This window comes from Chaetura pelagica, unplaced genomic scaffold (assembly GCF_000747805.2).
Source record: "Chaetura pelagica isolate M959 unplaced genomic scaffold, ChaPel_1.0 scaffold24, whole genome shotgun sequence".
In the NCBI taxonomy this organism is placed as follows: Eukaryota; Metazoa; Chordata; class Aves; order Apodiformes; family Apodidae; genus Chaetura; species Chaetura pelagica.
In genome coordinates, this window is record NW_009953077.1 from 3,551,735 (window position 1) to 3,574,532 (window position 22,798).

Here is a 22,798-nt window from a genome sequence, read left to right on the forward strand (position 1 = left end):
CGGCATTCTTTGTTCACTGACCTTTTAAATTTAGGAAATTGCAGCAGGTGTGCCTTTAAGCACTATTTCTCTGTCAGTTAGCTTTAGATCCTCTCCCTCATCTACTAAGTCATTTATGGTGGGAGGAGTTGGTGTGTTTTTCTGCTAGCTCCTTCACCTGCATAGGGCTGCACTGCATAGCCTCCATATCCATCCTTTTCAAACACACATTCTAACAGGATGCTTGTTCTGCTGCATATAACATATATAGCAGTTCCTCCTCCTCAGATGTTCTTGGCTTTCTGAGATGGGGAAAAAGCCTGAATTTGTTGCCCATTTGTCATACCGCTGCCACTCAATGCAATAACATACTTTGAACTAGCTGTCCTCCTCTTCCCCAAAATTAAATAATCTCTCCCTCTCAACACAGCTCTTTATCCACTTTGAGCTCTGACTTGTATACACTAAAAACCCCAAACAAAACAAGAAAAAACAACCCACAACTATTCTAATTTTTTAAAAACAGGACTCCTAGGAGTGATGACTAGGCTATCTCACTGTAAGATCCACAGCATGCTGTACAAGAGTGGGTTCAGATTTACCAGCAGTTTTCCTTCAAATTCAGAGCCCTAAGATCAATTCTGAAACAACACTGTAAAGCATCATTGCCACTTCTACCTGAACAGAGGCCACCATGCAGGAAGCCTGAACTGGATCTGAAATGTCTACAAGACAATACACAGGACAAGCTTACCCAGGGCTACCTGCACAGCAAAAAGACTGACATTTGAAAGTGATTCTCGATCTCTTTTTAGCCAACCTGTGAATTACATAGAGCCAGTAGTCCTTCATCCCCTTTGTCTTTAAAGAAGAGCTTAATACTCATTTTAGCTCCTTTTGAATCTACTTCTGGGCTAGGGCCCAGTCCATCTGCAGTATTTTTAAAAGTGACAAATTGGATTAAGAACACAGAACACCCACTCAGTTCTTCCAAACTACAGTAACTCATAACAGACAGGACACTACAGTTAACCATGGCACAGCTTGTACAACGCTGCCACCTGCACACAGACACAGTGAAGTAACTCACTGTACAGTGAGTTATTGTGTTCAGAGAACTTCCTTTTGTGTTGTTTGCTCTTTCATAATAAAGTTCTTTAAGACATGTGATAGAGTCCTGTAACATTAATGGAAGTGGAAAAGCTCCAATGGGAACTCAGTGGTTTCTCACTTTTTCCCATGAACTGAACTTTATGGAATTCTAACAGATGTTCTACTTGGTCATAGCTAATAAAGTGAATTATGCAGAAATTAAAAAACTGGCTCCATTTGCTTATATAAGATCTCATCAGTAGAACCACATTCCCATTAAGAAATTCTAGAGGATTCACAGTGGATTTATACTGCCTTGTCAGAAGATGGCTGGATATGTTACAAACAAATTTCTCTGTTGTGGAAAATAGAAATAAAAGTTTACCTGTTAATTTACTACTTTTAGTAGCATGGTCCAATTTCCACACCAGTGCATACTGGTACACAACCATAGGAAAGGACAATTCTCACTTGGATTTGCTTTGGAAATGACATCATGGGAATTCCACATTGATCCACAGCCTCCGATTTCTGCCATTTATTAAGTCTCATTCAGCAACCTAATAACCATACTCCCACTTTGTGCTTTACCACAAAAGCTTTCCTCTTGGAGCATGGATGCCTCTTTCAGGCTGCTACTACCAACAGAATGGCTCACTGTATCTCATTTCCCTTTTGATTTTAGGACTAGTTCAGCGTAACTAACATCAAAGGAAGATGTAAAGACCAAAATGTAATGGAGATGTGAAGGAAGAGGCACTAAAAAGGAAGGTGAAAAAGTCATAGCCAAAATTTCCAAACATTGACGTTCACACAAACAAGTATTTCAAAAGCATGACATTTAACCTTCTTCCTTCTCTTCTAATATGCATCTGTACAGAAAGTACTCTGATGAGAGATAAAGGGGTAAGTGAAAGAATGAGAATCAAAAATGAAGGATGAAACCACCACTTTGCATTACCACAGAAGCAGCACAGCAGCTAACACAAATTACATGGAGCAGAAAAGTCTGTTTTGAAAAGATCTACTACACTATAGGAAAAAGATTTCAACCTTGCACTCCCTTACAATCAGTCTCATTTTCACTTAAGTCCAAGCAATTGGCAAGATCTGTCCAGACACTGAAATCTGCTTTATGTAAAATTTAAACTCACTGCAACAATCAAAATTAATTTTTCTCAAATTCTGGCTCAACAATTTTGCCAATGCAAGAATATAATCTGATAAGAATCAATATTCCCAGCCCCTGCCATTGCATTGAAGCCCTTCTATCCAAAAATCCCACTACATTGTAACTAAACAAAGGATTTTGTGTAAGTAAAGAAGCAAAGCATGGAAACAAACTCTTTAAGTACAAAATTCAGCTAGAATTAGATACCAGTCAATACATGCTATGCAGCTACCTGGATGTGTCCAATGAACTAATATGGATTTTTATCTGAAAATAAAGACTTTCTCTAAAGGAAGAAGTGTAGTTAAAGAGATGGAAAAATACCAAGATTAAATGTCAGGCTAAATGTCCCAGTTGAAGGTTCAATATACAGTTCCTACTTGAGAGCACACTGCTTTGCCATATTGAGTGTCAGAAAATGTAACAGTCTTAAAAGTGTTAAATTCAAAGACTTTTTTTTAAACATCATGTATGATTTGTTTCATTTTGAAGAGAAAGCATATTTCATTTGGTAATAATTTATTTTTCATTCTATCAGACAGATTCTCCCAAAAAGTAATACTTCAACTGAAATCAGTTCTGAAGGATCTTTTATGAATATACATAATGGAAAAGACCCCCATTGAATTTCCAACAAAGTGCTGCCATTTTGAGTAAACAAAGTTATCTCAGCAGAGTCACACACTAGGCCATTAATATAGTCTGCAAATTAATTGCCACACTGACATATGTCAAAACAAATTTTAAGGAGAATAGCACCCAGTAGTAAGCACGTTTTATCTACCTGTTAGTATGCAAAGTCTGTATTCAATGGTATTTAAATTTATTCATTTATTCAGAGCCCCTCAGAGAAATCAAAATTATTCGTTGGCCTTTTTTTGCTCATCTCCAAATGAAAACTGAACGAATAACGTGTTTAGTGAGCCAGAAAATAAGTACAGGACAAAGCTACGGTGGGGATTATGTTTCAGAAAAGCAGGTGTCATCTCTACACAAATAACTATTTTTTTAAACACTCAAGCCTGCTAAAATAGATAGCAGTGCATTGTCATTTGTCTGCACTTTAAGAAATACTAGATTTAGTATTTCTTATTTTAGATAATATCCACCTCAGTTCCCTATTGTAACAAGACCTGGCTGATATAACTGTCCTAAAAACAGTTTTCAGCATGAAAAAAGATCTTTAAAAGCAGAGCTAGTGGATGAAGGCTTTAAAAAGTTGTAACTGGCTTTATTATCAGTGGTAGCACATCCAGTTCTGATTCTGTTTAAAAAACAAAAGAAGCAAATATCCAAACCTAGTTTACTCAGTTGAGTTACATAAGGAGAGGACAAACATCACACAGACCACACTTATTAAAGAACCCTCCTAGACAATAGCTTTTATGCTTTCATAGGAACTGAAGCTCATCTTTTTGAGATACTCATGCTGCAGCTTCTTCTTTGTTAAAAGACCTCCCGAGATTTGATTCTGAAATCGTTTTAGATTGAGAGTTCATCAGTATGATTTTCTACTTAAGCTCACACAGCATATAAAATGCTTCCGTAGCACTCATCCTGTAATTCACGGTCCATTTATGAAGGATTTTTAATTTAGGAATTCTTTTCTGCCAAGCAGGCCAAAACATTTTTAGCTCCATTTTTTCCCAAAAGTGAAGTACTTCTGATTTAGAATTAAGTAATGCCATATCACATCCACAGACTGGGTGACTAAAAGCATTTCTTTCACACATTAAAAAAGAGCACAATCTTCCCTATATACAGATGACACATAATCTCTTGGCATCTGCTGAGACATATTTAAAGAAAGCCTAAATCTGTCTGTGCCAAACTTGGCCTGATGCCACCAGTGCACCATTGGCATGCATAATTCACATGATGCAATCACAAGACTTGAGGAAGTTTCCAGTTCTTTATTTTATGGTTTTCATCATGCTAGCAAATACATTTCCACTGGGTTAGTAGTGACAGACCTGAGATACAGGATGGTAGAAGACTTTTTGCATGTATCACAGGTTCTTAGTGCACATGATCAGTATTCTATTTAAATTGCAGACTAGTAATTTATCTAGACTAGGATTTAGAGCTTATGGTTAGAGCAATTGATCTCAGTTGTATTATCTATTGTTAGAAAACAGTGAGGCAAAGCAGTCTTTTTTTTTAAATAAAAAGAGAAAGAGAAAGACAAGTGTTTTACCTCTCTTAATACTGTGCTTTTATAACCCCGATAAAGTCCTTGGATACCCTGTAAACCAACAAAAGAGAGCATCAGCTATAGGGAATTAGTTTGCCAAATACCACAATTTACTGGTGATTACAAGGCAAGTATTACAGCCTTCCCGAGTGTCAGGCCTGAACTGCTTGCAAATTGACTGTATTGATTATAACACTGTACACAGTATTCTATGATTTACAATGCCAGAGGGTTTTATGTTTGTTTAAAAGATCATTTAACCACTGTTCAGAATAATCAGTTAACAAAGAAAATGTACCTTACACTTAAAAGGGCAAGAAGGCACAGAAACATTACTTCAAACTCTGCGTGCTCAATCATTTGGTCTAAAAGCACCCACAATCCCATCAATATTTGAAACTACAACTCTTCCATTTGAATAGCCCATGCAAAACACACATGCAATGACAGCTTCTTTGTCAGCCTTCTTAGCCTTGATTCAGAGCTTTCATTAAGATCAGTATTTTGTATTTTTACCCAGCTGGTAACATTGAAAACTTAAAACATGAATTTTATATGCACTTTAATATCTTCTAGGACAGTTATTTCTGCTGTTTGGCTAGTCTCATGGTTCTCTGGCCAGCTACAAAAAGGAAAAACATGGTTTTGAGAGTACTAGCTTTTAGAGCAGAAAGACCAAATTGCAGAAAGAAGACCCAGGGACCTTCTTACGCAGGGTTATCACAATAGTTTTCATTTACAAGCAAATAAAAATAAATTGGATCATTTGAGGGTCATATTTATGTCTTCCTTCTCCTGGCTTTCACACACAGAAATGTGTATAATATTTTTCCCCACAGTATTTTTCAAAAGCCACTTTCTCTTATGGAATACAACTGGAAAAACACCCCTTGTGAGACTCAGTAAAAACAGTGGGGAACAGGTTTTTACAGGAAGTAACTAACTTCTGAAAGCCCTTATTTTTCAGAAGTTACTGATGCTGGATGAACTTTTCTTTCCAGAGCTCCTAGAAAGCCTCCCTGAAATAGTGCTTTTAGGACATCCTCTCCAAAGCCTTCTTCAAGAACTAGGAACCATTCAGCAAACTCTACTTACATAGATTATGCCCTGTTGTCCCAGACAAGGACTATTTGCATAAATACAAGCGGAGCTTTGGAAACCAGAAAGCTAAATCTGTTTTTTAAATGTAGGTACCCCATATAAGCAGAGGAAGAAAAAGAGCTTAGAGTATGGATGTAAGTGCATGCACATGAGGGAGGTGAAGGTTTCATTTCCTTAAATATAACATGTCAAGCTGTTTTACTGACATAGAAGAATAAAAGGGGAAGTGCTGAGAGAGCACAGAACTGGAATAAGGTTACAGAAATGCTTATCTACATGTGTGTACTGAGTGGAAAGAAAGAAGCAACTTCTTGAAATTTTGCTCTGAACTCACCTCATGATACAAGGTGTGGGACAGAATCTGGAGCGTGGTTGAGGATGGACAAACTTGGGCCCTTTGCTTGATAACCTCAGATGGAACCCGTATGAGGCATGCAACCTGCAAAAAAACCCACATGTTCAAAGAGCAATTCCGTTTGCTGCCTTACTCTTCCATATAGCAGGCATATTTGGAGACTGTTCCAAGTACAGAAACAAGGAAATATTTTGTAATTATGCAAGTTGAACTTAAAAGCTCCTATGTAGCTGTGTATTTTCTGAACACAAAATTGTACTAATAGGAAAAGCTATCCTGTCTTTTGGCAGCCAACGGAATTCCCCACACACACTTTCACAGAGCTAAACTGGAGAGTCAGAGCTTGAAGACTTTTTCCTAGTTAATTCCTTTGTGCCCTCTAGTGACTGACAGGAAGAGATGCTCAGGCTAGCTCTAGCCGGCACTAAACTTCAGGTAGGAGATAAGATTATGTGCACATAATTTTGAGGAATAAGGATCCTGAAGTGCAGGAGAGTTACAAGCCTCTCATCTCTCTAGAAAATTCCTGTTTATCAGCACATAAACTTGTGAGAAGAGTTTGTCTTCACTAGGCCCCAGAGATACTTAAAGCAGTACTGGAACTGGTAGCAACACACCACAGACAACAGGCCCCACATTTTTAGCCACGGGCTCACCCTGTGCCAGGCTCAGGAGCACAGTGATGAATCTGGTCCCTCAACATAAAGGTGATCACTAAGCACTTCAAGTCAAGAGCTATCCAGGTGAAAGCTGTCCATCTGAAGTGGAAAACCAAGCAGCTTACCCACATGTGTCACAAAAAGTTCCAGAATTCACTGCCAGATTGCACAAAGACAGTAACTGGAGTGGTCATTTGTGGTAACAGTACAAACTTTAAGTTTCATTTTCACAAAGAGACCAAGGGGAAACCCATTATGTTACATTCCTACAAGTATACCAGACAACAATATCCAAGTCATTACAAACAGATCTAACTCCATATGCTCTTCAATTCTCAGGGTCAAAAATAACAAGTGACCCCAATCTGTCAAGAAAATAAGAACTGTCAAGTTTTTTGATAGTTCAGCATAAATATTTATAGAACTTCATGCTTCATAACACTCCATGTCCTTATATTAGCTTTTTATTCCTTAAAAATATGGAGGCAGGAGAAAAGCTTTAAAAAGGCTTGGACGAAAACAATCCAGTCAATCAAGACCAGACAAAGAGCACAGCATGGCTTCCTGACATCTGGGGTGCTGCAGTTTTGGCAGCACAAGGGTGGCTACAAAGTAATGTCTCCATTTCCCTAGGACTACTTTGGGTGCATTTCATTCCAAATTAACTTTGATGTTTCTCCCATTTGAATTTGCACTTACAAGGGAATCTGTGACTGCACAAGAACAAAAACAGTGATTACATTGTGCTGTTATGAAAGGAAATACAGGCTTATGACACCCGGGCTGCGCTGTCAGATCAACTCCACAGAGCACTTCGGGTGCTAAAATAGCTGTGAGCTCCAACTGCCAACATCAGACCAAACAGTGACATTTTCATTGTGCACCTGAACCTACCATGTGTTACCTTTTTTTTCCTACATGTGTATCTTACTATCAATAACAATTCGAGCAGTCTTTTGATGTCAAACACAGTTCTCTAAATAGAAGCATACAAGATTAAGCTCACACCTGCCTTATTAGTCCACAAGGTTTAAAACAAATGACAACCTGGGACAGACAGGTGCAGAAAATTCAAAAATCTATTGCACTCAGATCTCAGTCACTACAGCACCCTCCAGGTAGCACTGCTAAAGTTAAAAAAAAACACTGCAGATCTCCAAGGTTTGCTCTCTTAGCTAAATACATTCAAGCAGCACCAGCTTGACACAGCACCAAGAGAATTCATACCAAAATTTCCAGATATTTGCTAGCTCTAAGCAAATTACACAAGCAGGGGTGAAAGATGTAACTGTGTGGCTGGTCTGCAGTAACGGTCTACCTATATGCTTTTAACTGCAGCAACTAGTAGGTAAATAGACACAGAAGACAATTTGACCTCACACAGTAGAAGTCCATTTACCTCCCTAATCACCAAGAACCCGGGAAGAAATTGCTTCTTAATCTCTGGGCTGTTTACAGAGATGCAGTCTGTTGCTTGCCACAGGAGAGCACAATACAACCTGCCAAACTCAGGCTATTCCTGGGGCATCCTACCAGTTTTGGATATGACCCTATGACAAATTAGCTGTCCTCCTTCCTTATTTACCAGGTCAGGTAATACAACTCTAGTTTTCAGACTCTCTTCCCCATGACAATTCACATGTACACATAAAGGAAAGAAGACTAACACCAAAAAAAGGCTCAAGGATTTTTAGGTAGAAGCTTTAACAAAACCCAGTTTTACTGCTACAAGCAAAGCTATTATTAGTTTACAGAATAACTATACAAAAATTAAAATATTAGCATCTCATATCTTTCCAGTCTTTTAATAATATAACCACTGACGAACAAAGAGCACAGAATTTCAAAATCTTTGTCTCATATCATTACCAGGTCAGAGAGTGCCCCCAGTATTTAGATACAATCCTAACTGCATTTTTAATTTACTGACTTGTTTTAACCAATTAGGGACAAAAGCTAAAAATAGGACTGTTTTGTTAACATTTATCTATGTCTTGCTAAGACAGTACATCTTTCAATTAAATGAAGGTAATTTCTTTCCTTTGCCAGTTCAAGGAAGTGTTTTCAACTTTTGGATACTCCTTACATGCATCAATGCTGCCATCTACTGGTCGGATTCATGTTAGATCCAGACGTTCCTCCTGGTTCTTACTGATGGTAGTAAAGAATCCCCCGTGCAATTAAAGTCCCGAAATTGCCTTGAAACCGACACAAAGCCTCTTTCTATATACCGATTTAAACAGTTTCAGCATATCTGAAACTTTTTCCTACATAAGATCTGCCGCAAACAGCACCAGGAACCTTCCTACAGCCTTTTGCATGGGTTCACCTCAGTATCTTAAGGCACTAACTTCTGCATAGGGGCCAATCCTACTTAAACCTGGAGCAGCTGTTCAGAGTTAGACAACACTCATCTAATTCATTAGCACAAGGCCACCAAGTATTTTTCTCTAGACAATAACACAAGGCATCATAAAAAAGAAGGAGGGGATAACCCTGCTTACAAGAGGGCTTGGTGCAAGTAGGTGATCCAGTCCTTGATGACTCAATACCCAGGGAACTGGAAAAGCAGTGAGATATACACAGCTCACTGCTCATTCTGGGAAACCAGCAAACACAACCAATCATGAAAATGGCTGAAGAAAACTCCCAAAGAAAATTCCTTTTTTTTTTTTTTTTTTCCAATAACTTTGTGGTTAAGGTGACAAAGAATCTGAAGTAGCTGGCTAGATTAGAAATAATTGGGGTGCTGCATGGCAGGTTCTTGACAGAACCAGGGACACAGCAGGCACACCACAATTAGCAGCTTGTACCTCTCAGGAGAGTAGCTTGAGAAAGCATTTCCTTATGCAGCCTGGCATGAATCTTGCACAACTGATAGATCCAACTCTCTCTCTTAGAAGCTCCCACAACCATGCAGGCTAAGCACTTCTGGTCTTCAGTAAGAGACATACTACCCATGCTCTTAAGACAGGCAAAGGGCAAAGCCTAAATACTCATTCTGTTGAGATACCAGCAGATGATGTGCTCCTGGCTTGTCAGCTACTCTATTCTCTGTACTAACCTGGACAAGGATCAAGACCAAATTTTTACACTTAGTAATTAGCCAGCCATTCTGCTACAAGTCAGGAGAACAATAGTCTGAGGACAGAGAACTGCTGTGAAATATGTTAGTGGCTGACAATTTAGGAACCTGCACAGTGACTGCAAGCAAGTCTCTGATTTGCAAAGCTACATCTATTTGAAAATTGGGTACAGAAACACATGGTAAGGTCCAAAAACTTGTGTTGCAGCTTTAAACCCTTAAAAACACTTTCTTAATCAAATTCTTAATCAAATAATAATTTATGGCACTATACAACTTTCTATTCAGAGGGCAGAGACTTTAAACTAAACCTCACAATACCTGTGCAAGATAATCACTAACCCATTAAGGAGAAAAAGCTGCTGCACAAAAATTACAACAAAGAGGCTCTGATTTATGAGAGGACTTACGTTTAGGCAGCAGTCAATCTGCTAACAAAATTCTAGTATCTAACCCCACTCTTGAAAGTCAGGCTTGCCTGCTTCATTATAATGTAGAAAGAGCAAGGAAAACTGAGCAACTCTAAAATCCCAAAGAGAAGAAGCAATGAAGATGTTTTAGATGTTTGGAGGGGTTTTTGTTTTTAAAGTACACTTAGCATTAGCCCTGGCCATACTCCTGAAGATAAGAGGTACCTTATAGCTCAGGTTTGTATTTAGTTTTGTTCGGTTTTTATATTGAAAAAATGCTTCCCAAAATATGCTAATAAGACAAATAATCTCAGCATCTCTATTTCTATGACAGATGTTCTCTTCTAAGTAGGGAGTTAATATTCCTCATCTGAAACACAAAAGGTTTATTTTCCATTCCACAGATAACTAATTAAAATAACAGGTGTGTACAGTTAAGAGATCTTCAATTGCACTGATTTCCTTTGGATCCTGAAAAAGGGGAAATCTCCCTCTTGGTTCAAGTTAGAGGTTCTTAAACCTTGAATGCAGCACCACGGTTTTCCACATTTCTCCAAACTCATAAGTTTGTTTGGTTCTTCAGATCTCACTGGGATTCCCCTCTCCCAAGAGAAAAATGAACTTTTGCTAATCTCATAATAATGCATAAACAGTATTTTATATCCCAAATAACTGTTTCTAAACTCTGCTCACAACTCTTGGATTGGGAAAGTTAGTGGGGGAGGTGGATGGTGAACTGCCTTGCCCTTTTCACAACCAGGAAAAATAAAGTGGAGAAACTTGAATTTGTCATTTGGTTTCAAATTTTCTTCATATGGAGAAGCCTGAACTGTTGCAATCAGACCCATAACAGTTCAAACACCAATAAACCTTCATGTAAATAACTGCTGCCCCTTTGAACAAGAGAACAAAACCATTAAGTTTCCTTGGTATGTAACTTGCTGTGAGTCTCAACTCAAATTGTGAAAATGTCCTTCCACACATGCTTGTCAGCAGGCTGTGCTACCTGCTAAAGATCAATTGAAGTGGAGAATTGAAGTGCTAACACCTTTTTTAGTGAGGAAATTGTCTGCGGGGATAACAAGCCACCCAATGAGTACCGCCCACTGTCAGTTTCAGCTTGTGCTAGCCCAAGAAAATTGTTCATATTCAAAATAAAACCTCATAATATTCTCATCTTATTTTCCCGTCCCACATTCATGCACAGCAGATGTGCCCCTTTCCAGCCTAGTTAAATTCAGTCCTGTGCAAAGATGCTGGGGTCATGAACAGGTGACTTCACTCCTAATTTAAACCCCATGGAGAGAACAAGTTTTGACTAATGTGCCCTGGACAGGAAAGTTTAGACAATGCCAAGCTCTTTGTCCCATCTTTTCCTCTAAGTGACACAACAGGGCCTTCATTAGTTTAACTGCAGCCCCCCTGTATGCTGGCAAGAAACAATTGTTCCAAGAGCAATCTCACCCAGCAAGATCCCTCAGATCTCAGCACTTGTCAGAGCTTAAAAACATACTCTTTCAGATATGAGACCATTTACAGGGACCAAATGTCAAAACCCATTGGAAAAACTGCTTCTGCACAAACATTTTCAACTTCCTTCAAGTTTCTACCTTAGATGACTTCACATGGAATCTGCAGGGCATTTTTTTATAAATGAGAAGCTTCTCATTATTGCTTTCCAGAGCTCTCTTCCTGCTCCAGACCACCACCTACCCCACCATACACTTCTTCCTTCACAATAGCCGTCTTGTCTGAGCCTCTTCACACCAACTGTCTGAAGTCCTCTGCTGGCTTCACATCCATCATTTCAGTAGCTCTGTCAACATGGGCTTCTGCCCCTCTTTCAGACTTCCTTCCCCATGCATGGCTCTTTAGTTGCCTGGCTACATGCTTTTGCTTTGCATTCCCTGCCTACATCTCCATCAGCCACAACAGATATACCTTGGAAATCTCTTGTCCTCAAACAGTGACAATTCATGCTGAGTTCTCTTCACAGCAAGGAGAAACTGTCACCCCAACTATATCAGTTAATAGGCAAAGAATTTTGCAAAGCTGACAAGGCTGACACTAAACACTTCTTCACAGAAGTTCTTCTCACTGCAGATGTTTTGAAAGCTTCTATGCTCTGCATAACAAAATTTGTATTTCAGAGTTTAATTGATATAGCATTTTGTTTCCTTTTCAAAAATAAGCCCAAATCTTAGCAGTGGCCTGCTATTACCCACATCTCTTGTACTCCAGCACAAAGTGTCCCATGTGTTTTTAAGTTCCTCAGTACAGTTGGATTAAACTCCAGTGGCAAAAATGAGATGCTGAACAGCTTTAAAAAAATCTTGCTTAACATGATTAATGCTTGAATCATAAAATACTACCACATTTAAACATAGCCTTAAAGCCAAAGAAAAGTAGACCCTTAATTCAACATACAGAATTGTCTGCACAATCCATTCTATCCCAACAACTCTTCCAGCATTCAGAGTCTGTTAAACTTATTTTAAAAGGCTTAAGAAACTAATCACATCTACTAGCCAAACTTTTCTTTCAGCAGTAGTATGGTGCATCCCATCCAGCATCAAACTGTTTCCACAGAGCCAAGTGGGGTCAGCCTGTGTTACAGGAGTACAAGTGTTAATGAGATTCCAGGCATGAGAACACAGGCAATATTTCCTAAAAACACATTAAGTCTCCTGTTGAAAGATAACTAGTACTTTACAATTTGTTCAGTCTCTTGGGGTTGCATTGGCCCAGAACATGGAAATTTCAACTACATTGTATTTTATCATTTTCCTTTAATTGATCCCTTACTCCTTCCTACAGCCTTTTCACTTAATGAATTATGGACTTGTGCACATATGGAGCTATTCAGAAATAAGTTATTCCTGACAAAACCTGTACAGAATTTTACTATGAAATAAATTTACCTTAAACTATGTCACAGATTTCCAAAGTGACTCTGGCAGAATACATTGCAAGCCACAAAATATTAAAATTATTTATTTCTCACTTATACTCATTAATGGAAATTAACTTTCCTCTATAGACAATGAGCTACAAATATTTCTACATCAGCTGCATATCAGCTCTAGAACTGAAAAGAGATCCAACAACTCTCAAGCTTCTACTCTGCTGCAAAGAATTACGTCCTCTAAGCCCTGAATTCAGTAGATAACAGAAAACAATCTAGGAGGGGCACCTGACTGAGAAGGGGCTACACTGGCAGTTTACACAGAGCATACAAGAGATGATCAGCATGGGTGGCTGGTTAGATGCTTGACAGCTATTAATTTGCTGTTCCAGCCTTTAATTGTAAGATTAATTTGTTGGCAGCATTTGTGTATCCATGCCTCCATTCATCTTTATTTACAACCACTGTTCAGCTGCAGCTCAAATTTGAGTTTCCATCCACTCTATGCTTCTTCTCCACTAGCTTGCAATGGCAGCAGTCTCACCTTCACAACCATCTCTCAACCACTGCTCAGCTAAGGTTCTAAAGATTTGGCAAAAATTTGGCAGCATCTGTACTTCAGACCTGACCTCCTGTAGATTTATAAATATTTTTTAAAAACCACCATGATTAAATCAAAGGACCACCTACATTGCTGCACTTCTCACCATTACTCATCTTGCCAGGGTGAGCATGTTCCCCTTCTGAATGCCATATCTATGCAAATATGCACAGCAGTCACACCTAGGATGACAGGCACTGATCAATGAAAAGAGCAAAAACAGCTTAAGTACCATGGAAGAGATCCCACGAAACTGACTTCTGTCAGACTTCAGACACTATGAATACTCTGGTCTGCTAGCCACTACACTAGTTGAGAGATAGGATGCAAAGCAGAAAATGCAACTTCTTGTTTTTAAAGTTTTGTCCATTTACTAGTTCAGTTCTTGAAAAGGGAGAGCTTAAAATTTAAAGCCATTAGGCCAAAGTCTAGACAGACTAAGTACTGAATCACTTTGTTGCAGCAGAAGATTGTTGATTTAGAAGCAACTCTCTCATACTGAAAAGCTGCATCTTCCAACATGAGTTTTGGAATTTCAAATAAGTAAAATCTTAACTCCAAATCTGATGAGTGTTTCATCTGTTAGATTGGGCTCCTGCAAGCTGATCTAGGGCTTACAGTGCTGTGAAGCCCTGACCAATTATCCTGTTGGACACTCTTCCACATTACTCCGTGGACTTGTCTGACTCCTGCTTCTGCCTTCTCCTCAGAACAAGCATTAATAGCAACTATCTTCTTTGACCTAGTCAGTTACTCTCATGGAATACAAATACACTTCTGGATATTTTTGTTCTTCTATTAAATTGAACTAAACTGTTTCAAAAGGTATTGCCAGAGCAAAGGGAGGAAGGGGCAGATTCACGGGCAGAGAGATAAACATGTGGTTGTCTAAAATCCCTTTGAGAAAAAAACCCCAAGCCTACAATAAAACATGAATTTCCCCCTTTATTTGAATTAAAAGCATACTCAACATGTCATTCTACAGAATCATAACTGCAAACTTGCTTGCATTTGGGCTTGCTTCTTCTAAGAAACAAGATAGAACTAATAGAGGAAGATAGCTGAATTCCCCAGAAAGATAATTTCCGCATTAAGAAGCTTTTGTATTTGACACATCCCAACAGCATATTAAAAAATTTCCAAGTTATTAATACTGAGGGTCAGATGCCAATCACAGATCAACCACACACTTCACTCTTATCACAACAGTACCTTATGTGGCAACACACTGGAATACACAAGTGAGCTTGGAATTTCACCTTGAAATACCTGTGCTCACCTAGCCCTGTGGAGCCACATGATCCCCTTTGCTGGGGGTAGTAACAAACTCTGCAGTGTTTCAGTTCAAATAAATTCAACATCCATCCTTTCTCAAATTTTGGAAAAAAGTTAAGTGTGAGGCTATGCCAAAATCCTTCTTGCTGAGGACAGCCAAGCTATCACCTTTGAAGGAATCCATCCCTACCTAGCCATTCAGGGCTGTCTCACAGCACAGCCAAGGTTTCCATCTTTTCCTATGATGTTTATGCTCCACCAAAGCCTGGTAGGTAGCCCAAGTTTTAGCATTCTTGCAACCAGGCCAGAAACATCTTTATAAATCCAGAGCTTGTCCAGCATTACATAGCTCAAGGGAACACAGTGCAGAGGCACTGAAGCAGAATTAAAACATGCCAGATGAGCAACCTGAAAGATCATGGCTACATCAGCTTAAAAACGTAACAGCTACAGCATCCTCTGTAGACAAACACGTGCAAGTAACCTGGGATCTGGCAGCCTTAGGGATATATTGGACAGTCAAGGTATCTCCAGCACTGTAAACCTAAAGTACTCTGGAAACTTATAGGAGCACAAAAGCAGCTCAATAATTTCAGCTGGTCATATACCTCCACAGCATGGTCAGTACCACTAGCTGCCAAAAAAACAAAAAAACAAAACAAAAAAAAAAAAACCACACACAACAAACAGGACATCTACCTCCCATCCTGGTCCTCAGTATTCTACCACACTTTCTCTCACAAGTGAGCTGAAAAACAAAGTAGCTTGCTTTCCTATCAAATACGGAAAAAAAAGTAATGTCACCAAAAATAGCCAATCAAAAATAAAATAAAAAGGTCAGGAAGATATTTACAAGCAACAACACAGAACATTCACTAAATATCTTGCAAAGTTCAGATCGTAACCATAACAATATCTAAATATTAGATGGAAAAGGCTGTAGTCAGCTTCTCAAGACCATGATCCAAGCTGCTTATTCTCACCTCCATGGAAAAGCCAGCAGGATATAAAATTGACTGTGTTGAATCCACCTGCTTTGGCACTCATGAAGGAAATCTCATCAGTCAAACTGGGACAATCTTAAACTTGTCACATAAAACCACTTTTACAGGAGGCTCAGAGGAGAACTACCCTTTATCAAACTTTTAATTAATAGTATACATTCATTTTAAACAGAAAAATCTTTACAAATCAATCTGCAGCTGTCCAATTCTGGATCTGTGAGACACCTGGCAACTATTTAAGATGGGCACTAGGTGGTTAAAAGTACTGCTCCTTCTCAAGAGTTACTTAAACCATCTTAGAATATTAAAAGTAAAATTTTAGAACATCTGGTTTTCCTTTCCACTCCCTATGATATCATGTTTTCCAAGCACATTTGGCAGCTCACTGAAAAGATACAGGCAGACTAAACATACAGGGCAACATAAGAGTCAAGATGAAAATTCCAAAGCACTGGATGTAGTAAGCATGTTTCCTATCTCCAAATTTCAGTTACACAAGTGGTATCAGAAGGGTTTTTCCCCCCCCTTGCTAACTCCTGTTATTCTTCAACCTTCTTCCTTGATGAGATGATACACCATATCTCAACCCTCTAGAGTTTTGGCTGTCTTTTTAAGTAATTTTTCATGTATTATGGGATATTCAGAGTCCCTGTACTGCAAGACTGTTATATGAAAAATTAATTATGCTTAACAGGGTCAGATGTTGTATGCACATTATCTCACTCTGGGAGATGAGATTAACCGTCTATATTTCTCCTGCCTAAAATAGAAAAAAAACAAAACAAGAAATGCACAACCACACTACAGTTATTGCCTTTACTGCTTGGTTTTGTGCTTCCTAATCTGGAACTAGGAAAGTAGACCAAACCAGTCTCAAGGAACTGTTCCCCATGAATTTACACAGGCCGTAAACAGTACAGAAGAGTGGCTGTTTAAGAACTAATGACTCCTATTTGACCCCTTCCTCTCATATTTTAACTTATCTTGATGCAATCTTCCCATTTTTTCCTTTTTAACCATTTTACTATTTTGAATGTGTCACATTTCAAACACAGATTAGTCAGCATTAATATACCTTTACACTTAGCACATACATTTAATTGATGCACAAGAAGGTAGTTGACTCATTTATGCTCCCCTGTGAAGGAGAAGCAAATCTTGAAATCTAACACCAGTTTCTTGCTCTAAATTTTAATTTGTTTTGTAGAAAGATAGTTTGGAAATGCAGAGAAATGTCTTGGAATTCCTAACATGACAGTCTTTGGCTTATTATTTCACATTTAAAAGCAATTTATATCATAGTAATGATTAACGTGTACAAAGGAAGAAAAATGCACATTAAAAAAACTACTGACAAAGTAATAGTCCCAGTGGTTATACCCTTATTAAAATTTAATGACTAATCAATAAAGCTATAATTATAGCTGTCACCCCGATGCTATCTGGAATAGTTTATATATTTATATTGATCAGCTAAGACTTCTATAAAACTAACGCAAGATCTTGCTTTGTGCTGTTTTTATTAGTTTTGTTGCAGCAAGTCTCTAAATCCCCATCTCAATTATTTTACAGCTTAGTTCTCCCACCACAACAAGAGAACAGCTAGCAAAAAGGAGACTTATTAGCTGAAAAATGGCTGTTGCAACATCACAGTTTCCACACCATAAAGTCAGATTGCCCTTTCAATGCCTATCAATACATTTCTCTGGCCTTACAATGGCAAGAGCCAAACATACAAGATAACACTGAGCAACTCATTTAACTATGCTGCACCTCCATTTGTCAGACTGAAAATGAAAGCACTAAGTACCTGAATTGTACATGTCATGAAACTACAAACCATCTTGGAACACAGGCATGAGATTCTGTAACCATGCAAGAAGTCATCTGTAGCCAACTGCTCTTTGGCTGATGATTATTAAATTGCCAGGTTATAGTTTTCTCACAGAGCTCTCACAAGTAAAAGTAGTATTCTATAAATGCCCCATTCAAAAAAAGACTTTTTACAGTTATTTTATTGCAGAACATTGGCACCTCTCCATGAGCCCAGTTGTCACCTTGCTTGATTCTGAAACAGCACTTGAGAAGCTTAAAATATGTCTTGGATATGCTGTTCCATGAGGTTTCTGGCAAACAAGGAATTTGAGGGCTATGCATTGCCACAGTGGTGAAAAATCGTCTGCTGATTCCTAACAGCCTGTATAGATTTTCCAAGCGCTGTGCATTGTCCTTAAGTCATAACTTGACAGCACAGGTTCTAATCAAGATCAAGAAGAATCCACCTGAGGCAGCAACACAAACATCCCACCCAGCCCTAAATCTACCACCCACTATCTACTCCTGCCTATAACCACTATCAGAGTAGTTGGTAGGTGCTGCATTCACCATCTTCATATGCTTGGTGTGTTAAATTAAGTTCCCTGGCTAAGTCCCATTCAATCTAATCAGTATCCTTTCCACAGAAGAATAAAAATTACTTGGGAATCAAAGCTGAACGCACAGAGAGCAGGGAGAGCTGAACAGCTTCCCGTGGGAAGCAGCCAGGCTGTGCTGCTACAATAGTGAGGCACCTGGTGCTAAGCTAAAATGGCAGAGATGCCTCTGCAATCCTGGTGGCCTCCAAGCTAAGCCACCACAGAGAGTACAAATACACAGCTACCTGTGAGGGAGACAAAGAAATCAGTGTCACAAGAGATTAAATAACCCAGTTAATAAAAGCAGAACATGGAATTACACAGGTTATATTCTTCTGTTTTCTTGAGCCAAGTTGAAGCTGCAAAAGAGCCAGAAAAGCTAGTTTCATACAGTTTTTCCCTCCTTCAAAACTGGGGACACCACAATTCACACCCCATTTCACCACTACAGTGTCAGTGTGACAAAAGCAGGAGAAATCAGGTGGACAGCACAGAGAAGAAAAGCAACACTGTTCACAGCTGAACGCCCAGTCCTGAACACTGAAAAGGCAGTCTGCCAACTCTGTAATTAAAAACAAGGAGCATTTGGGGAAAAAAGATTTTGTTGAACTTTAAATATATTTGATTCAGCTAACCCAAAGCAACCTTGCTCTTTTTGTTTGCAAATAAACTCATAAACAGCCAAGAGACCTACTAAGAATTATTACTAACTCATTTATTGACTTTGAAACAATCCTTACAAGTGCCAACACTTTATTAAAAAATATTCTGTAAAAACTGTCACAAGTGTAAACGTGGTCAACACTCAAAAAAGTAAGATATGACAACAAATCTGAGTTTTCATAATTGAATGGTTCTCTTCTCCCACAGGCACCCAACATACAAAACTTTTCTTACCACTTCGCCAAGGGAGGCAGCCACCATGTGCGTTGCTGGAGACAAGTAAGATGCAGAGCCAAGGTGCAGCATGGATTTCACTTTCTCATAGGTGATAAAAAATGCAGCAGCTGAAATTCAAGAATACCTAGTCATTTCACTGTTCCTCCATCACAGAACTAGCACAAAAACATTTAGAGGTAGATTTTGTCACCTATTATTGTGCAACTCTAGTTGAAAACACGATATCTCTTCCCCCCAAACAGTACAACAGTATTAACACAATCTATGGGATAATTCCTTCAGAAGTTCATGCTCCTGCCTATCACTGGCAAACCTCCTCCTCTTGATAACAGAGGTAGCAGGACTTAAGGCCATATTTAGTATATAAAGAAAGATGTGTTCATTAGTCATGAATGTCCAGTGGATTTTGAAAAAAAATGTATATTCCATAATCATAGATAGGAAGGATAGAGAGGAGGTAATTTGGTTGACTTGATTGGGTGGTCTTTAAATTTGGTGAGGAAAAATACACAAAACTAAACAAAAACCCAAATTAAATCAGTCAATTGAAAAACAAAATTAATGTACTTGATACAAGCCTGCAACGTGCAAAACTGTTTCAGCAGCACATCTTAACTTCTTCCTATTATCAGTTATTATGTTGCATTTTAGCTCAACAAAAGTTATTCTGCACTTCTAAAGTCCTGTCCAGTGAACAAGCACATAAAACTAAGCTGAGCTGTGTTGATGCACTGCAACAGCCAACTACAAAGACACATGCACCTGAAGGGTTACTGCTTCTCCTAAAGGTAATTTCATTTCTCAGTCATACATTAGAAAGATAAAACCACAGTCGAGATTTTGAAGATGTAAATCCTGAAAAAACTGACATGTCTTGCAGGGAAATAGATTTTAATTGTGAAGAAGGGCTTTGTGAATTGCCTTCTGCTAATCAAAAGATGCTTATCACCTCTAAAGGAGATAACAGAGCAGACAAGATAAAGAACTGAATTTTTTTTTTCTATATCATCTTATGAAGGACATCAAACATCTGAAGGTGTCAGTGGATTTGTCAGCAAAGTTCTCCTAACATTTATTACTGACAGCATAGCTTGCTTTTTTTATCCCTCCCTACAAAGACAAAATGGACAAAGGCATTAGGAATTTTAGATGCCTTTTCTCTGCAGGGACTACAAGCATTTACTTTTTTAAAGCTTCAGTTTCAAAAGTATACCAAATGTCTTTTAAGTGTTGTGGTTGTTTCCAAAGAGAAAGAGACAAGCAAAGCATCCCCAGGGGAACTAGCTCAAAGACCTCCAGTGCTCAAGAACTTTGAATTTTGTTTCATTTCCAAAGCTGTAAATGAATTGGTCATGGCAAGTGTGTCCTGGGCAAGAAAGATCTTGGAAATGTCATGGCAAGTGTGTCCTGGGCAAGAAAGATTCAAGCCCTCTTTGGCACCTGAAAATGCTTTGGGGTGCCCCTAGAACTAAGGACAGGCCTGTAAGACATATCCAGTAACACTTCCAAGGAGTAACGGTTGCTTTTCTGAGTAAGTATGCAGCAGCATTCATTCCATGCTTGCTGAAAGAGTTTATTCAAATTACTGTACAACTCCAGAAACTGCTCTTCACAGTTAGACATGGACTCACAATCCACAGACACAAATGTCTCCTACACTACAAAAGTTCCCTCTTCAGGAAGATGAAGCACAATCCAAAGAAAATTTACCATTTGGAAATGATCCTATAGCAGCAGAAGGAACACCAGCATAGATGCCACGAAAGCCACCAGCCTTCCTAAATCCTTGAGGACTCTGCAGTCTTGTTTTTACAGTATCCAGGGGGAAAAGGATCAAGTCAACACAGACACCAGCAACTCCACCAGCCTTCAAGACAGAACCATCAAGTAACGTGCATTAATATTAATAGGGGTGAAGCTGTGGAGCTCATGCAAGTAACTGAGGTATCCCAACCCAAGCACTACTGACCAAGTCCTTTCTGAGGTCAGATTAGGAACTGAGTGTCTTACACTGACATCAATGACTTCTATAGCCTTAACAAGGAAACTTCAGTAAAAGAAAGTAATAGATGTTACAACTTTTAAACAATTTTTAAGCTATTTTAAAACAATCTCAGTTTTTTGAAGAGTGCTATCAAAACAATGCAACACTTACCCCCCAGGCACAAAAAGCAAGGCAGTGAGCACCACTTACTGAAATGACACAGCACAGAATGACCAGCACCTCTAGAAATCTGGGTGATAACATCAAGGAAGGACAGAAACAATTCTGCTTCCCCAGTAAGCATCTCTAGAAAGCATATTCACATTTTTCTAGCAAACTTCTCCATTTAAAGTGTTCACTCCCCTAATTTCCTTTGTTAAATAAAGCCTAAAGTAAAATTGCTTTATTTTCTTTTGCTGACAAAAGCCAAAAAATTAAAGATGTTTGTAAAGCCAGAAGAAAAACAGGGAGGTCTTTATCTAAAGTAACTCTTAAAAACAAATCCTAAACAAGTTTTTAAAAGCACAATCTTATTCCATTGCCTGTGTTTTCAGATAATTTTTTAGGTAAGTTTAAGTTTCCCAATGACGTAGCTGAGGTGTAGAAAATAATTATTTGTCAAAAGCAGGAGGATGAGATGGAAAGAAATAGAAATACTCACTTCAGAAGAAAAAATTATTAGCATTAATCCATTATGAGAAATAATTTAGGTGCATAGTTATTCAGAACAGAAAGCATAGCTAAAGTTCACCTGACAAAGAACAGAGTACAAGAAACAGCTGTGCAGATATTTAACTTCACCTGAAAACTAATCCCATGTGTTACTCTGAATCTATTTCCTAGGGTCAGAGGATCCAGAGAGGTGTTCACTATCTACTACTAAAGTTTTAATCAATAAGTTAACTACTCTTTTAATCTAGTTGGCTATTTTGCATGCTTTGGTTTTTTTTTATACTCTTCCTCATCAAAATCCTTATCTGCTCAAAATTACATTGATCAGATTTAATCAGATTTAATCTAGCTATCTGTTAAAACACAAATCAAAAGTTACTAATTGCTTCTTCAGTTTTCAAAGCTCTGTATCTTAAATGTCATTTAAATTCATGAAGCAGCTAATAGAACACCTGCCAGAGGGTGACAATCCCTATGTGCTTATGCCATCTACAGAAAATAATGATTTTTAGATAGTGACACGACTAAAAAGCACTTTCTCCCTCACCTTTCAGTTACAGCAGCATTACCTTAAGCCAAATACCTCAAAAACCTTCACCAGTAATTGGACACTCACATGAAGGGCCCTTCCAGCATAAACCATTCTATCATGAAACTTAACTCCAATAAAACTATTAAACAAAACCAGGCCCTAACTCAAACGAGCCAGGGATGGCAGCCAGCGGCCCCGGAGCGCCTGGGGAAGGGCGGGCAGGTCTGCAGCTCTCCCCTCACAGCGCCGCGTCCCTGTTTTTCCACAAACCTACAGAGAGGGCTGGATATTTCCACGGAGGCCCCTAGTTACGGGGACTGGGAGCTGTGCCCCTCAGCACAGCGCACGGGGCGGCCGCTGAAGCCCAGCGGAGGCGAAGCAAAGCGCGCTCCCGCCGCGTCGCCTTGACAACGGGCAGGCCCGGGCCCGCTCAACTCACCACCAAGGCGGCCCAGGACTCCCGCG

At 38.9% G+C, this 22,798-nt stretch overlaps 1 protein-coding gene across 1 annotated transcript in view; it reads right to left on the reverse strand.

The window, feature by feature from the left end:
- The window catches only part of SLC25A26 (solute carrier family 25 (S-adenosylmethionine carrier), member 26), an 82,891-nt gene extending 60,099 nt beyond the window's left edge, over positions 1-22,792 (reverse strand). The window contains exons 1-5 of the mRNA XM_009996907.1: positions 22,773-22,792; positions 20,856-21,012; positions 19,143-19,252; positions 5,872-5,976; positions 4,440-4,487 (exon numbers count right to left, since the gene is read on the reverse strand). Of these exons, the coding sequence (XP_009995209.1) occupies positions 4,440-4,487; positions 5,872-5,976; positions 19,143-19,214 (225 nt within the window). The 5' untranslated portion in view covers positions 19,215-19,252; positions 20,856-21,012; positions 22,773-22,792. The remainder of the gene's footprint in view (positions 1-4,439; positions 4,488-5,871; positions 5,977-19,142; positions 19,253-20,855; positions 21,013-22,772) is intronic.
- Between the last annotated feature and the right edge of the window lie 6 nt (positions 22,793-22,798).